The sequence below is a fragment of the Watersipora subatra genome, chromosome 11 (assembly GCF_963576615.1).
Source record: "Watersipora subatra chromosome 11, tzWatSuba1.1, whole genome shotgun sequence".
Classification (NCBI taxonomy): domain Eukaryota; kingdom Metazoa; phylum Bryozoa; class Gymnolaemata; order Cheilostomatida; family Watersiporidae; genus Watersipora; species Watersipora subatra.
In genome coordinates, this window is record NC_088718.1 from 13,365,335 (window position 1) to 13,384,134 (window position 18,800).

At 36.8% G+C, this 18,800-nt stretch overlaps 1 protein-coding gene across 2 annotated transcripts in view; it reads right to left on the reverse strand.

Annotated features, from left to right (window-relative positions):
* The window catches only part of LOC137408881 (phosphatidylinositol 4,5-bisphosphate 3-kinase catalytic subunit alpha isoform-like), a 45,303-nt gene that overhangs the window by 1,457 nt on the left and 25,046 nt on the right, over nt 1-18,800 (reverse strand). For both annotated transcript variants that reach the window (XM_068095485.1, XM_068095484.1), the window contains exons 14-22: nt 15,657-15,760; nt 14,439-14,592; nt 12,889-13,014; nt 10,530-10,635; nt 8,581-8,696; nt 6,450-6,580; nt 4,758-4,875; nt 3,895-4,046; nt 2,406-2,568 (exon numbers count right to left, since the gene is read on the reverse strand). In XM_068095485.1, coding sequence (XP_067951586.1) covers nt 2,406-2,568; nt 3,895-4,046; nt 4,758-4,875; nt 6,450-6,580; nt 8,581-8,696; nt 10,530-10,635; nt 12,889-13,014; nt 14,439-14,592; nt 15,657-15,760 — 1,170 coding nt within the window. The remainder of the gene's footprint in view (nt 1-2,405; nt 2,569-3,894; nt 4,047-4,757; nt 4,876-6,449; nt 6,581-8,580; nt 8,697-10,529; nt 10,636-12,888; nt 13,015-14,438; nt 14,593-15,656; nt 15,761-18,800) is intronic.

Below are 18,800 nucleotides of genomic sequence, written 5' to 3' on the forward strand. Positions count from 1 at the left end.
AGTTGACAGCACTTATCGCTTTGCATTTCTGTCTGTGTGTTTACTTGGCATTAGGTAGAATTTGAACCTCGGTTACCTGACACCTTCCATGGCTTAATGGAAACAGATATTTAGAACATCAAAACAAGTAAGATAAGAAAAAAGGTGTATCTAGGATAACCAACTAAACTCGGAAATTCCACTATGCAATCAATGGGATTTTACAAATCCAAAGCGATAATCGTGTTAATCATATAAATTGATGGAACAAACTTGCTTTCCAGCTGTCATCACCTTTTGAAGTTAATTAGTAAAGCGAATATAAAATCTTTTTTCCTTGGTTATAGTCATACCTGTATGAACATGATTGGGCAGGTTGAAACAGACTAAATTCAAACAGCAGATGTAGCAGATCAGATTTCTACCTTCGTAGGTGTCGCTATTCCTTCCCATAAATACTAGTGGGAAATTTTACTTGGGCAAGCTCGGATCATACATAAGGAAATGTTTTAACTTTGGGAATTACCAAAAGCTCAGAGCGATGGCAAGTAGCGGAGCTCTGGTCGAGCTACTGGTGAGAAAATTCATTCCGCTGAATGGATTCAGTCTATTCTCACTGTAAAGTTAAGGGTTCCGGGTCTATATGACTCAGCTTATTATCTATCGAATAATATAGAGCACTATTATTTTTGCTATCTTTTACCAGACATTTAACAAACTACCTTATATACTGAAAAGCAATGCTACTTAGTAACTTAACAGAGTGACCCACTAGCGATGCACTCTAATGGCAGCTTCGCACCAAAAATTGCAAACGTTGCAATAAAATGATCACTAACTTGGATCAGCCACTATTAGTTGTATAAAAAAAGCTTTCTTTGCAAGGTTATTATTTTTTATAACTAACAGTTTAAAGCCTGGACCAGAGATAATTCGGGAAATTGTCTTCCCACCTAATACCACGCTTGAGTAAACTCTGCTTCCTGTTTCGCCTTGCTTTTTTCATACTATTGGTTTACGTTGGATGGAAAATCTTTAGTAGTCGCTTCGCCCTAGTTACGTTTTCGGTATATTTCTGAAGTTTCAAGTCGATTAGATTATTAGCTCTTGGGATATCGCTGAAATATCGAGAGCACATAACTGACTGAGACATAAACAATGCGGAAAAATGATCAATTTGCCATGATCACTGGCATATGCTAGCTAATATGGATCAGACGCACGCACCTGTTCAAAGAAACAGGCTATATTTTTCATATCTTTAAATGTTCACTTGCAACAGAATTTACATTAGTTATTTGGTATCAAAGGGTTCACTAAGTCTTACTCTGCTGTGTTGTAGGTGCAAAATATGTGGAAATGTGATTACAAGCTTTAAAAAGCTCAAAAATGAACAGTTAATCGCAGCCATCACGAAAACGCCGTAGGTTGGAATCCCCTTATTTCGATGACGTACTCAGCTCGACGTGGTTATTGTTTTGAAATTTTGTTGCAATTCAACCTTTAAGGAACTAGGAAGATACAGCAGGTTCATACAGCAGGATCTACTAACGAATTCTTATATGAACACCATCTTTACAAATATCAGTTTCAACTAGGATTGAGACAGTCTCTTGTGGTCAGTTGAGGAGACTGGCTATGGCCGTGGCTTGCATTACATTTGCCATTTATTTCATAGAGCTGCGTGCTTCAAGTGATTCCTGGCTTTCGCTGAACCAGACTCGCTCTCTAGACATGAAAGAAATAATCTCGAGACATGCTATCATTCACATCCTGTTGCAACGACTGGCTGATAATTACACCTGTCTGTCCGATAGACAAGTTTGTTTATTCTCATCCTCTCTGCCACGGCGCATCACTGGTACAGCACAGTGATTTCATACATGTTTGTAAGGGTGTTAGTTCACCCTTCCCATTTGTATGAAACAGCTTGGTCGCGGTTGACCCGAACCATGCACATGTGGTACCAGATTACATGTGTTACCGGTCGCGGGTTCATACAGCCTGACAACATGCTAACCATAATACTCAAGGAAATCTTTAGTAGAATCCATCATTTTTTTTTACGTCATCAAGTCATTTGCACATGCGCTCGTTCACGAAAAAAGCAGCCATATTTGTAGACAACGATCGTTATTCTTTTATTTAATGGTATTTGTTGGTGTAGTTTTGAAACTATTATAACAAAAATTGCAAACAAAAACATCGTTTTCAAAATTCATTGCAAAAGCTTCGTGTTTTAACAATAGAAGTTGTCTATAAAGATGGTCGACAACGATAAAATGACGTCACAAGAAAAAACGAAGGATAAGAGCCATGCCCATCCGGCCATCTGTCGAAAGCCAAGGCTAGAGGTTGGGATAAAAAATTGCTTCACACTAATTTTGACTTTTCTTTTACGGTATACGACCTGAATAAATAACTACCTCATCATTGAGATCGACTCCGAGGGTCTTCCTGAGGTACTCTATGTCATTTGGACCTTGCAGTTCCTGAATACCACTGTTGAGCATCATGCTGAAGAGGGTGCAGAGTAAAGACGAGTGTTTTCTCAAACACAGAAACGCCTGTCCACACATCTCTTGGAACCTGCCCATACATGCCAAAGTGCCATACATGCCGATAAATAGCACATAATGCTACTACATGTATATAAACATAAGAATACATCACGGCGTTATACTTTTGACTTTAAAATACATGTCTATTTACTGAGGAAAACCTCAACCGCAGAAAAGGAACAAACATGAATGCAATCATTAAACTGACTGAAAATTCCTGGCACCTGGTACTTTAAATGTATCCAACCAATCAATTACCATTAACAATTTTATAGCCCGATCTATTAAAAGGCACATTTAATTGGTAAACTTACGGTCTGTACCGTACTCTTTGGACTATAAACTGCACCCCTATATAAGCCGCATCTGCTTTATTTTCCAAAAACAATAATAAAACAATACATAGGCCGCACCTTTATATAGGCCGCAGAACTCAGGACGGTGCTTTTTAATACTGCAGCAACTTTCCTGTTTAAAACGGAACAGTGCCTAACGGCAGTTTCATATTAACCGACGCTTTTTAACCTAGTGCCTAACGGAACAGTACCGTTAGGCATTGTTTCATATTTTCTTTCACCGCTAGAGGTGCACTAACCGGAGATTCTGGTTAATGAACCCTAGTGATGAAAGAAAAAGCCACAGAATAGACGCAACCTTATGTAAGCCGCATGGCTCATGAAGAAAAAAGTAGCAGCTAATAGTCCGAAAAGTACGGTAATTGGTAAATTTTCCAAGCTAGATATACACTTTTGAAATCTGTATCCCCGGAAGCTGCTCTTGATAATCTGCGTGTCATTAATGAATAAATACAAGCATACAATATTTTTTTAAATTGCAAACGAAACTGCTTTACCGAGTTTTTTTATACCTACAATAAAAAGTACAATAAAAAGAAATGTTGGAATAGTAGCGAAAAAACCCGTAATCGTGACAGACGCTTTATAGGCCAAAAGTAAAACAAAAAATTACAAAAGAAAATCATAAAGCTTGCTTGCATTTTATGATGATGATCATCATCCGCTGCCTGAGTGGCGGCACTTGTACCCATTGCATAAAGTTGATCAGTTAAGCACAAGGCAATACATAGCTCATGACACGATGCATGATGCACCATGTATGATGCGACGCATAACACAGATAGCCCGCTCTCATATGTGGTATGTTTCCCATGTGAGATCACATGCCGCATGTGATGGGTTAGATGTGTAAAAGGTAGTGCTAATAGATGAAGGTCTATAATGAACAATAAGCAGCAAGATCTCCTTGTCTGTCGTTATTCCACTTAAAAACAAGAGACTACAAACTGGCCAACTTTAGACAGAATAGAAATGATGCCAAGACGAGTGATGCCAACCTTACGAACTCTCTGCTAGTGATTCCATTTTGGACTCCGCGAGCAATTGTGTTGATGAGATCCGGTGTCAGTACAAATGGAACCCTTTCTCGGTTCACTCCGAGTTTTTTCTTTTTGTGATTAAGGAAGTGACCAAAGTCGACATGGAATAACTGTAAGAAAAGATTTAGATGAATTCTTAATAAAATACAACAAAACTAAATTTAATGCCTTGGCGAAACTTGCGTAGATATAGACCACGTTTGGAAAAGATTTTCAATACCTTAAAACACAAGAATATTGACAAACTATCTTCATCATGCGACCTCTCCATAATACACCGTCTTTTTTGGACTATGGGTCATGGTTGTCATTGAATGGATGGTTTGTGACTTTACTTTGAGAAATATGGTATATAATTCTAAAACTTCCCTGGCCAATGGCATAACAACATTACCATATCAACTGATACCATGCCCTAAGTAATAATATCCCTAGACAATTGTTAGTCCGCCTAACACTGAGGTTTTAGCATTCAATAAGCTGATTGGACACAAACTGCGTGTTTTGTAACACAATTCCGTATAATAACTGCCACAAGCATGTCGCTGAACTCGGCGAGTAACGATCTAATAGACAAATATTGCAAAAGGAGCGCACGAATGCCTCAAAGTAGAACTCCGTATACCAATATTTGCTAGGCAAACACAAGCTCAGTGTTTCATATAGCCCTGAAATAAAAGCAAACAAAAACATATGGTAGTGGACACTTTCATGTTAGCACATATAGAAACATAACCAGCACAATTCACAACTTTAAGGAAGGGTCAACTAAGTGCTACGAGCGTTTGACTACCAGATTAGTGGTAATATTGCTCACAGACCTTGCCATCTGTGGTGACCATGATATTATCAGGATGTCTATCTCCGATGCCAAGGACATACGTAGCTACTGTATACCCAACCGAAGATTTGGTGAAATTATCTATCACTCTGTTATACCTGCAATAGAGTACTTCCTTACAATTGTCACTCTGTTTTGTCAAATAACTAGACAAATAATCAAATGGCATGCAAAGATCCTCTGAAGGAGAAGTGAACATTCTGGCCGTATGAGGATTTTGAAAGGGCTATATGAAATAAGTTTTGTACAAGACAAATACTGTCAAGCATCTATTTACGATCGCTGCCAGAGGCCTTAAAGATTGCCTTAAAGATGAACTTAACAAAATTTTAGCAGATTTTATCAGAAAGTATCAGTATTTTTCTATTATTTGCAATTTGTTCATGTTTGAGGAGATCTGACTACCAGAATGCTTCAAGATTAAAATCGGAGAATTAATACAAAGGATTAATTACACATAGACAGACAAACCTCATCTAAATTTCTGAGCATTTTGTCCAAATCACTGATTCATCAAATGACAACAGCATGATAATAACATGAATAATAATAATAAAACGAATCTACAGTTTTCTCTCAAGCCCATGCAGATATTGTCATTGCATATTTTCTACTGCAACTTTTTTTAACTGATTTTTGACTCAGACTAAGCGAAAGTGTGATTATGACGTCTATAGTTGCAAAGAGATCGAGAGAATAAAGCCAAGTAGCGCTGCAACATGAATGCAATAACCAATATCAACTATATCAACGATAACAACTAGTGACATCATTTCAAACCATTTTTATTTCCGGAGGGTTTTAAACGAGATCGAATCTTATCGATTTTAATCTTGAAACATCCTGGCAGTCTGATCACCTCAAACATCAAAAACAATGGTAAATCATAGAAAAATCTGATACTTTCTGGTAAAATCTACTAAACTTGTTCATCAACTTGTTCAAAAAAAGCTCATCTTTAGCATTCATTTTCCAACGTGTTGATATTAAAGTTGAGTAAACATTTCACTTTACAAACAAAGTAACTTCAAACAGTCTGTCTAGCTAATTATTTGTCATTAACAATCAGAAGTTGATTTGTTATACCCTCTCTTGAAATGTTTATGGAACATGTAGCTGCTGCAATTCCAACGCATCCAACAGAACAGAATAATCTTTATATTCACCACAATTGCTAGAAAAACTGCTTATGCGCGTTAAACTTATCGTCACACAATATACTCGTACTTAAACAGGTGCATGACAAATAAACGATTAAGAGCATTTGTAGATGCTTTTCATTTCTAGCCAGCCATGTTGGCCGACGTTGTTGCTGACGAGAGATTGACGAAATATCAAAGAGAATAAACATCGAGGCAGTGAAACCAAGAAGCAATCTAAAAAACTTATTGATTCTTGAAACCAAACAATCCAAAGTCCACTATCGTTACACAATAATCTTCAGACATTAAAAATTGAACAATCTTGTGACAAGTTTTCAGATAATTTTTCAAAATGAAAAATGGAAGCCAATATTCCAGCATTTTTCATGTAACATCTTACAGTTAGCCAGACAACCATGCGATATATAGCATGTGGCCTATAAATTGTAACTGTACGGTGTTTGTAGATAGATGACGGTGATTATATGAATGAAATGGTAAAAAAATGAAAAGTTGATTCGAGCACTCACATCTCTGGTGGATTATTTTCTTTCAGCCATTTGTGTAACTGGCCAGAGGATAGCTGCATGGCATTTGTCAGATTTGACTTCTGTATGTGCATCACAGTCTCTGCCTTCTGTACTACATTTATCAGCCCCACCTAAGATATATAGCCTTAGGTACCACCAGTGCACAGCAGAATAAATAGAGCCTCAGACTACAGTGCCTACATTGCCCCCACCTAAGATATACAGCCTTAGGTACCACCAGTGCACAGCAGAATAAATAGAGCCTCAGACTACGGTGCCTACACTGCCCCCACCTAAGATATATAGCCTTAGGTACCACCAGAGCACAGCAGAATAGATAAAGCCTCAGACTACGGTGCCTACATTGCCCCCCCCCCACCTAAGATATACAGCCTTAGGTAACACTAATGCACAGCAGAATAAATAGACCCTCAGACTACGGTGCCTACATTGCCCCACCTAAGATATATAGCCTTAGGTACCACCAGTGCACAGCAGAATAGATAGCCTCAGAATACTGTTGCCTACATTACCCCCCTAAGATATATAGCCTTAGGTTGCCAACATTGCAACTATACTAGAGAATAACTAAGACTAATGGGTTGATGAAAACATTAAATATGCTAAAAATAATATACAGTAGACGCTCCAACAACGTAAATAATCCGCTCCAAGAACATTTACGTTATAAGAACAGTAAAACACATGTGAAACACATGCCTAATCAGTTCCATGATTGCATCAACCTCACCCCTTTCGCCCTTCCAAATATGAAAATATAAACCTAGCTTTTTTAATTAAATGACTGTACAGTAACTGGGGTGTTATTTGTTTGTATCGGCAACTTCCCTTTTCTCTTATCATTTTCACTTGATTTAGGGTTCATTATTACGGTAATTTTGTGTCTAACTATGGGGAGCGCACACCTTCAATGTAAACTCAAATTTTTTCACTTTTTTTCTAGATAGTAAGGCCTATACTGCAAAAAAATACCATAAAAGTTTAAAATAAAGTAAAACAGAAATTTATCTTCACTAAACTAAGAGCGAGGTCTGTCATCCCGTCGCTAGGGTTAGAAATTGGGATAAAAATTACTTTTAATGAGACTACAACTCGTGACATTCAGCCAGATAAACTGATCCCCTCTAACACCTGCACCAATAGACCATCTTTGGCATTTCTGAATAATTGTAGAGCCTTGGTAAGCAAGAACTTCAGACGCATCTCCGCTTCAAGGAGGTAATGAATAATGTTCTTATAGAACAACATTTCTTGCTTAACGACGACCACCAACAAATGCAGATTCTCGTCGTAGCTGACTAAATACTTGACCAACTAATAAACATCTAATCAAGGAAATTACTCATGTCCAGACAAATATTTGCTCAAATTAATAAAATAACTAATAAAATGAGATTTTTATTGTAATTCTGGTACAAGTGAAAATGCTAGCCTTAGTTAAAAATCAACAAATACGAACTCATCTTTCAGAAGGTCTAAACCAATTAAATTTAAATAACCAGCACAACCTCAACAAATCCATTACATGCAATCCATTACATCAATTTCCCTTGCCATGAAATACAAATCACCCAACATGAACCACTCACTAATTAGCTGTTTCTGTTTTTTAATGTTTCTGTTTCTGTTTTTTATTGTTATTATATTTCATGTTTAATTTCCACCAATATTTCTCCTTTTTCTCAACTGTAATGTTTCATGAAATTCAAGATGCGTGTTGAAAATTATATCATACATCTGAAAAAAATTTCCTCAAACTTCATATAGAATGTCAAATAACTCAAACAGGAAGGGGATTCAAGTCGGAGTTGGTTTGTATACAATTTAGGCAAGCATCATTTAAAAAACTATTTAATAAGTAGCATTACCATAAAAGCTTTAGCAACATTGATCAATTCTAAGTAACTAGACACGTAATGTTTGGTGGTTGATAGCTAAAGATTTTGTTGAAGATTGAGGTAAAACGTTGTACAGCACGGCACTAAGACTTATGAGTGGAACTACATGTGACCTCCAATATTATTCAAGTAAGTAAACATCCCATAATAGCTAAATTCATCCTCATACGTACTGCAACCCTTCAAATATTTAGCAGATATTCTAAACATACCATATTGCCAGTAGCCAGCACATTGTATGGTAACATTTTGAGATCCATTCCTTCATTCTGCCAGATATTGTCCATTATTCTAATCACTTGCAGGGTAAGCATATCCTGCCGCAGATCTACAATGGGTGAAATCTACTCATTGCCATCTTAAAGAGATCTTGTGGAAAACCTCAACCCAAAAACCAGGCGTTCATATAAAACAGGAATAGTCTAAGGATATTGAGTTGGTCTACAGAAAGCTGCATTCAGGACACTGAGGCTAAGCATGAACCTCATACCCTAGCACTACTTATAGCTGTATCCAGATACCAGTCTACGTTCATCCAGATATCAGCCTACGTTCATCCAGATACCAGCCTACGTTCATCCAGATACCAGCCTACGTTCATCCAGATACCAGCCTACGTTCATCCAGATACCAGCCTACGTTCATCCAGATACCAGCCTACGTTCATCCAGATACCAGCCTACGTTCATCCAGATACCAGCCTACGTTCATCCAGATACCAGCCTACGTTCATCCAGATACCAGCCTACGTTCATCCAGATACCAGCCTACGTTCATCCAGACACCAGCCTACGTTCATCCAGACACCAGCCTACGTTCATCCAGACACCAGCCTACGTTCATCCAGACACCAGCCTACGTTCATCCAGACACCAGCCTACGTTCATCCAGACACCAGCCTACGTTCATCCAGACACCAGCCTACGTTCATCCAGACACCAGCCTACGTTCATCCAGATATCAATATACGTTCATCCAGATATCAATATACGTTCATCCAGATATCAATATACGTTCATCCAGATATCAATATACGTTTATCCAGATATCAATATACGTTTATCCAGATATCAATATACGTTTATCCAGATATCAATATATGTTTATCCATATAGCAATATACGTGTATCCCGATAGCAATATAAGTGTATCCAGATATCAATATAAGTTTATCCAGATATCAATATAAGTTTATCCAGATATCAATATAAGTTTATCCAGATATCAATATAAGTTTATCCCGATACTTTGTCGTGCGCGTCAATTTTCTCCCTTGACTAAAAACTGCCAGCCGTATAATTGTATCAACAATAATTCATGTTTGTCAGTGACTCGCATTACTGCACACGCACAAGTGTGCCCAATAATTATAAATAGTTACAAGAGAAAACTACTCACAAATAAAATGAGACAAAGTGGAGGCAATGACTATGATTTGTTTAATAAATTATTCATTTTTTGCAATAAGTTTGTAAATTTAAAATTAGGCACCAATAAGTTCAATGTAAGTTTTGTTAATATACTTACGGCCTCAAGTACTACATTTCAAAAGTCTTATTTCAGCCAATGAGTGAGCTCTGTGTCTACTGTTAAGAACAAACTCAGGTAACGGTAGATTAGCCAATAGCTGAGCTGATTTTGCAGAAATTGCTATCGATAAATGTTTGGATGTTTATTATTGAATGTGCTGAAAACCAGTCAAAATACAATTCGAATTTGTTCAATTTGCAGATGATTGTTCCAACATGACAACTAATCCAAACTAATCGAGCTGACCGTTCCACTCTCATACAGACCTAGGTCATATTTATTACACAAATGCCCTAATCTAATATGAATAACGAATGTGATGTTCAACCAATGTACATCTGTCCAGGTACTTGCTTGCGACACAAAATGTCATCAGATAAATTGACCAATAACTAATAGCAGACAATCGGCTAGTGTAAACGCAATTGGAAGCAGTTAATGCAGGAACGCAGTTTTCATGAGTTTTCTTGACCATGGCTTTAGGATACAAAAGCTGGCTAAAATACTGAACAGCAATTAGGATACTGAGGCTAAAATTCCGCAGCGGGTAAAAGTTTAAACTAAAGACGAAAATACCGACGATGAAGCTATTGATTACACAACAAATACTGTAGCAAAGACTAACTCTTACCATCTCCATTTTTGAAAATAATTTTAAACTCGCTCTGGTAATGCTCAGCGAGGGGACAATCGTTGCTCCACGTAAGCTTGAGCGGCCTCTTCTTACTTTGCATAACCTTCAACAATAGAACTATTTTCATGTACAATAGAGTCATTTCCTTGAAGTATTACAGATGCCGTACATAACATTAGAGATTACCCAGCAGAACATTTGCCAATGTGTAAGAATTGACCCGCTACAACTAACTGCCTCTGCTATCGTAGACTAACACCTTTCCGCAATGATAGAGTAGTTACCTCTATTTACCAATAGAACCATCATGAGTCAAGCAGTTGCCCCTATTATTAGCATTGAATTTATTCGAGTCTTCCGTTGGAATTTTTTCCAACCAAAAGTAAAACCAACATTTCATCATGCAACAATGTGTTATTTCTAAGTGCAAACTCCTCAGAGCAACTACGGTCACACCTCTACGCACAACCCTAATGTTGAAGCAAGTAATTCTTAAGAATTACACTAATTTACTTAAATCAACCCAAAAACCCAAGTTGTATGTTGGAACAGATATTCCTATAAAAATACATTTTATTTGGTTTAATTTGTTCCACAGCCCAGAAACCTACTCGCTACTTGAAAAACCACAGCTAATTGCATAAGATTGCATTAAATAACATGTAAAAATCACATTAATTAAAGTAATCATTACTATAATAAGAGCCGTGTTTGTCCATCTGTCCCAAGCCACAATAAAAATTGAGAAAAAGATTGCACTGCACAGGAATCGAACTCAGATACTTGGCTCCTCAGCCATGATCACTACCATCGCCGCCACTCGACCACCTTTTCACTGTGCAGACAGCTATTACACACACCGAACTCACACGACGCTCGAGACTGCCGGAGTACTGGTCATCAATACAAACAGGTTTTTAATGTAACTATAGGTGACCTAAAATGTGGCTAAAGATCCGTATGTGTCACTTACATCGACTTAGACCAGCTGATGTTAAACTGACTTAGACCAGCTGATGTTACACTGACTTAGACCAGCTGATGTTACACTGACTTAGACCAGCTGATGTTACACTGACTTAGACCAGCTGATGTTACACTAACTTAGACCAGCTGATGTTACACTGACTTAACTGATGTTTTTCATTATTTTATACTTTTCTAAGATTATTTTTAATATTTCTCAGCTTCTTTCTCAGCTACAATACCGCAATATTCTGATGAACCAGATGTCGAAAATTACTTTAATGACATGGAATCAAGTATCTGCTCAAATTTGCTTAAAATAAATCTTATCTTGTAAAATTCATGTATTATAAGTGGTTATAAGTAGAGATACAGTACGCTGTTTTGGAAAATGTCCTGGTTACACACCGCACCCTCAGGATACTATTTTGATCCGTTCCAGGGTTGGCATCGTAAAGCGAAAAAATCGTATGTAGGAGTATAGAAACCATAATAATGATGTAATGCAAACATCCCCTGGTAAAAACTGTCAAAATTTTATGCACGCGCTGTACATATTAAAAATTAGTAACCAAACAGTAAGTTAACCTTGGTAACTATAGTAACCTACAGTAGCTTTGTATTTAGTGGTTATGATCTGCAATAAAATGCAACAATATAATATACCATATACAGTACATACTGTAGGGTGCTCTTACCTTCAAGACAGACATACGTTCACCATAAATTTTGAATTCACCTCAAATAAGTCTAACTTACTAAACACACGCTTAAAACCAAGTTTTAGTGATGTATTTGTAACTATTTTACTGAATTTCCACTTTTTATTACTAAAATTTTATCCCGTATCAGTTTATGTCTATGTTTTATGCATTCACTAAAACTTTTAACAGACCTGCTTAAAACCCTTTAACCTAATTCGGCAAAAAAGCCCAAACAATGATGTTTTCGCAATGAAGTGGATTTTTGTTAGCAGATTACGATCACTTGGGTTATGAGCAGGTTACGATCACTTGGGTTACGATCAGGTAAGCAGTTGTCTAATCACTGACCCTCTGTTAAAAGGGATCGCAACTCCAACTTTGTTATTGGTTTTGAGGAGAAAATATTATTATTTTACAAATGAGAATTGCTGAACTGAGAGAAATCAGTCATCGTGTCTTTTTCAAATGTGAAAATATTTTTCGCGAACAGCATAATGGTGTCTGTTATTTTGAAAATGTAATAAGCAAACCGACTGCCAAGTTTGAACTCGGGCAAAAATTTTGTTGAATTCGTATGGTGAAAAAAATAAGAATTGTATGGTGAGGTGAAAAAATTCATCATATTCCACTTTGTAAGGTGAAAAATTAGTAAACCCGGGCAATCGTATCCTGAGGGTACACTGTACCTTGCATTGGGAGGTTTTGAGTATTCCAAGAATGTTCGATGAATCGAGAGGAGAACTCAAGTGTTGAAGTGCGTCGATATAGTCTGGTTTTTGAAATTGTGTCTCGAGCACCTTCCTCTGATCATCCTAAAATACAGCAAGAAAACTGGAATGTTACCATAGTCACTAGAAAATAGGATTAATAGCCTAAAAGTTAGCGGATAGGACAAGGCAAGATCGTAGTTGCTAATAAAAAGATCTGTCATGGACAGACGATCCTCAGAATTAAAAACCCTCCATATCTGACGCACTAGATGCATTTTTATGTTGAATAAACAACTCAAGATGAAAACAGCTCTGTTTTTATCGCAATTTAATTATTTACAACAAATATATTTCACACAAATCTTTTGGCTTAGTTCCAAGTCGTTGAGACTGTAACAGCACCAACTGGTCTGTCAGTTTAATAGCCTGTCTCTCTGGTGAGTTTTGAACAACCATCGACAGATGGCCAACCCGACAGATGGCCAACCCGACAGATGGCCAACCCGACAGAACGTCTGAGATTACCAGTTGGCTTCACTACAAACCATTTACAGTTCACCAACAACATTAGGGCTCCATGTACCAGCTTAAACTATAAACTGGTGCAAGTTTGATAGCTAACATGAGAAAAAGAGGGACATCAGCCATACCAAAGCAAAGCGCTCGCTCCGCTCAGAGCTTGTAAGGCCGGCACGATGTTAAATGTAGTTCTAGGTGATCGGTAAGATTGTGCTCGAAGCACCTACACTTAAATCATGAAAGGGCAATCCCAACACTCATTTTAGAGTTCTCATTTTGTAATATAAAAGTATATTAGGAACATATTCTCATTTTTCAGAAAATATTTGTTGCTCATTGCCAGAATCCTTTTAGATTTTCATAACTACTGTCGACATTTAAAAAACAAGGTTGAACAAAGGTCACTTGAACTTAGCACAGAGATTACAGATGAGCTTGCAAAAGGTTTCAGTAGATTTTGTCAGTATTTTTCTATTATTTGTGATTTTGATGTTAATGTTAATCTTGAAACAACCGGGTAGTCAGATCCCCTCAAACATCAAAAACAACCATGAATGATAGAAAAATATCGATATTTTCTGATAAAATGCAATACAATTCTGTACAAGTTTGTCTTTAAACTAGGTAAAGAGGGGCGAAAATTTGAATATCAAAGTTCTCTTATGTATGTTGCTGGCTGTCTCTATTTCCAGGTTTACAGGTACTATTCACCAATGTCTAATCGCAAATTATAGAAAAATACTGATACTTTCTGATAAAATGTAATAAAATTCTGTACCAGTTTATCTTTAACATTGCATAGTGACCTCCACATACATAGCATAAAACCTCAGTTCAACTCCTGGTTTAAACTATCTGTTTTCTTATACAAAAGCACAATCATTTACAAAGGCACAAAATGGATTGTAACAGTGTAAACAAAAACACCATCTGTACAATTAACACAGAAATACAAGATCAAGCCTTAAACGTTCATTGAATATAAAAAGAAGAGAAAAACGACTCACATCTCTCTCCGTCTTCAACTGGTCTGTAAGTTTAGTAAGTTTGTCGAGTGCGTCTACCTGCCTGATGAGAGACTTGAGATATGAGCCACATCCGCGGCAGTACGCCTCTAGTATCAGACCAAACCTTTTCCTCTCCGCTGTGTGCATCTCTGACCTGAATAAGTTAGCGAGTCAGGTATGCCAGCAAAAGTAATTGCATACCTCACCAAAGACAGACACTTGTCTAAGGAAAGATAAATTAATAACTTACATATTTGCTAGCCAAGTCATGCATTTTACAAGATAAAAAGATTGTGTTATTAAAATTGCTCTACAAAGTTATGGTGACTTCGCTTTAGAGTCATTCTCTTCGCACAAGTCATAACTTTTAAATCTGAAAAAAAATTACACTTTGAAAATTCTAATTATTTTTCAAAGAAATGATTGGTTCATCACGAAGAGCTAAGCTTAAATCAACCCAATTACAACTTCCAGTTGATATAGTGAAAACACGTTTATGACGAAAATAACTTCTGAAAAAATGATCAAAAACTGGGTTCACTCCACGAAGCTCACAGTATATTTTATGAGTTTCCATGATTTACCTTTTAAACTAAGTGCAGTCAGAATTTGTCATAATTAGTTTGTCCTTTACACTTCAACTAAAGTCATGATAAATTCTTACACTAAATTAGCCAGCTTTTATCATTTCTTGAAGGCTTTCACTCAGGGCACCAGATAGTTTCGTACTGAAAGATGTCATACCAAATAACTCGCTACTCATGCACATTATGCCAGATAATTGATTACTCAAGGAAATAACACCCGATTATGATAGCTAGTAACATTCTATAAATTACGAAGAGTAGGTAGCGAAGGGTAGGTAGCGACGCCCTCATTCTCACATCAGCAACACGCCTCATGCGTGATATGCATGTCAGTTTGCACAATATATAATATACATATAATATACATCTATATTATATGTATATATATTATATGCCCTATATATTATATGCACTATATATTATATATAGTACATATAATATATACTATATATTATATATAATGTAATATATTTAATATACTAATATATTTAATGTAATTGAATAAATTAAAATATATTTAATTCTCACAAGCTTAGTTGTATGTTAGAAAAAAGAAGTACAAATTCAAAACTAAGATGAAGAAGATGAACTCAACTCAAACTTCAACTCAAAGATGAAGCAAAGCACTTACTTTATATGCCAAAAGAAGAAATGGCCAATATTTGAGTTGGACAAGGATCTCCTCAGCAAAAACCTTGTCAGTGGATTGTCTATGTAGAGCTCAAACTTTATCACCTGCAGATAATAAAATCAGAGTTTGTGGTGGATGGATGAGAGTAGGTGAGGGGCAGCTAATACATGCAATGCTCCTTTGTTGGGAATTACACATCTCCCCTTGTAAACATTGATTTATAGCATGGTTGATAGCAGCTCATATTTACTTGATAATGATTCTCTTTCTCATGATCGCTTACCAATCAAAAAGATCTAGGACGATAGTAGTGATGTTATAGGACGATAGTAGTGATGTTATAGGACGATAGTAGTGATGTTATAGGACGATAGTAGTGATGTTATAGGACGATAGTAGTGATGTTATAGGACGATAGTAGTGATGTTATAAGACGATAGTAGTGATGTTATAAGACGATAGTAGTGATGTTATAAGACGATAGTAGTGATGTTATAAGACGATAGTAGTGATGTTATAAGACGATAGTAGTGATGTTATAAGACGATAGTAGTGATGTTATAAGACGATAGTAGTGATGTTATAAGACGATAGTAGTGATGTTATAAGACGATAGTAGTGATGTTATAAGACGATAGTAGTGATGTTATAAGACGATAGTAGTGATGTTATAAGACGATAGTAGTGATGTTATAAGACGATAGTAGTGATGTTATAAGACGATAGTAGTGATGTTATAAGACGATAGTAGTGATGTTATAAGACGATAGTGGTGATGTTATAAGACGATAGTGGTGATGTTATAAGACGATAGTGGTGATGTTATAAGACGATAGTGGTGATGTTATAAGACGATAGTGGTGATGTTATAAGACGATAGTGGTGATGTTATAAGACGATAGTGGTGATGTTATAAGACGATAGTGGTGATGTTATAAGACGATAGTGGTGATGTTATAAGACGATAGTGGTGATGTTATAAGACGATAGTGGTGATGTTATAAGACGATAGTGGTGATGTTATAAGACGATAGTGGTGATGTTATAAGACGATAGTGGTGATGTTATAAGACGATAGTGGTGATGTTATAAGACGATAGTGGTGATGTTATAAGACGATAGTGGTGATGTTATAAGACGATAGTGGTGATGTTATAAGACGACAATGGTGATGTTATAAGACGACAATGGTGATGTTATAAGACGACAATGGTGATGTTATAAGACGACAATGGTGATGTTATAAGACGACAATGGTGATGTTATAAGACGACAATGGTGATGTTATAAGACGACAATGGTGATGTTATAAGACGACAATGGTGAGGTTATAAGACGACAATGGTGAGGTTATAAGACGACAATGGTGAGGTTATAAGACGACAATGGTGAGGTTATAAGACGACAATGGTGAGGTTATAAGACGACAATGGTGAGGTTATAAGACGACAATGGTGAGGTTATAAGACGACAATGGTGAGGTTATAAGACGACAATGGTGAGGTTATAAGACGACAATGGTGAGGTTATAAGACGACAATGGTGAGGTTATAAGACGACAATGGTGAGGTTATAAGACGACAATGGTGATGTTATAAGACGACAGTGGTGATGTTATAGTACGACAGTGGTGATGTTATAGTACGACAGTGATGTTATAAGACAATAATAGTGATGTTATAAGACAATAATAGTGATGTTATAGGACGATAATAGCGATGTTATAGGACGATAATAGCGATGTTATAGGACGATAATAGCGATGTTATAGGACGATAATAGCGATGTTATAGGACGATAATAGCGATGTTATAGGACGATAGTGGCGATGTTATAGGACGATAGTGGCGATGTTATAGGACGATAGTGGCGATGTTATAGGACGATAGTGGCGATGTTATAGGACGATAGTGGCGATGTTATAGGACGATAGTGGTGATGTTATAGGACGATAGTAGTGATGTTATAGGACGATAGTAGTGATGTTATAGGACGATAGTAGTGATGTTATAGGACGATAGTAGTGATGTTATAGGACGATAGTAGTGATGTTATAGGACGATAGTAGTGATGTTATAGGACGATAGTAGTGATGTTATAGGACGATAGTAGTGATGTTATAGGACGATAGTAGTGATGTTATAGGACGATAGTAGTGATGTTATAGGACGATAGTAGTGATGTAATAGGACGATAGTAGTGATGTAATAGGACGATAGTGGTGATGTAATAGGACGATAGTGGTGATGTAATAGGACGATAGTGGTGATGTAATAGGACGATAGTGGTGATGTAATAGGACGATAGTGGTGATGTAATAGGACGATAGTGGTGATGTAATAGGACGATAGTGGTGATGTAATAGGACGATAGTGGTGATGTAATAGGACGATAGTGGTGATGTAATAGGACGATAGTGGTGATGTAATACGACGATAGTGGTGATGTAATACGACGATAGTGGTGATGTAATACGACGATAGTGGTGATGTAATACGACGATAGTGGTGATGTAATACGACGATAGTGGTGATGTAATACGACGATAGTGGTGATGTAATACGACGATAGTGGTGATGTAATACGACGATAGTGGTGATGTAATACGACGATAGTGGTGATGTAATACGACGATAGTGGTGATGTAATACGACGATAGTGGTGATGTAATACGACGATAGTGGTGATGTAATACGACGATAGTGGTGATGTAATACGACGATAGTGGTGATGTAATACGACGATAGTGGTGATGTAATACGACGATAGTGGTGATGTAATACGACGATAGTGGTGATGTAATACGACGATAGTGGTGATGTAATACGACGATAATAGTGATGTAATACGACGATAATAGTGATGTAATACGACGATAATAGTGATGTAATACGACGATAATAGTGATGTAATACGACGATAATAGTGATGTAATAGGACGATAGTGGTGATGTAATAGGACGATAGTGGTGATGTAATAGAACAATATAGTGATGTAGTAGCAGTTAAACCAAGGAACAGTCAGCTATTAATTGGCCAAATATTTTTTGTGAACAATTTCTAGACAAGGTCTACGCTGCAGAGAAACAAATTTTGCGTATGTCTGAAATATAGCAAAATAAAAATACATATTTACTATAGCAA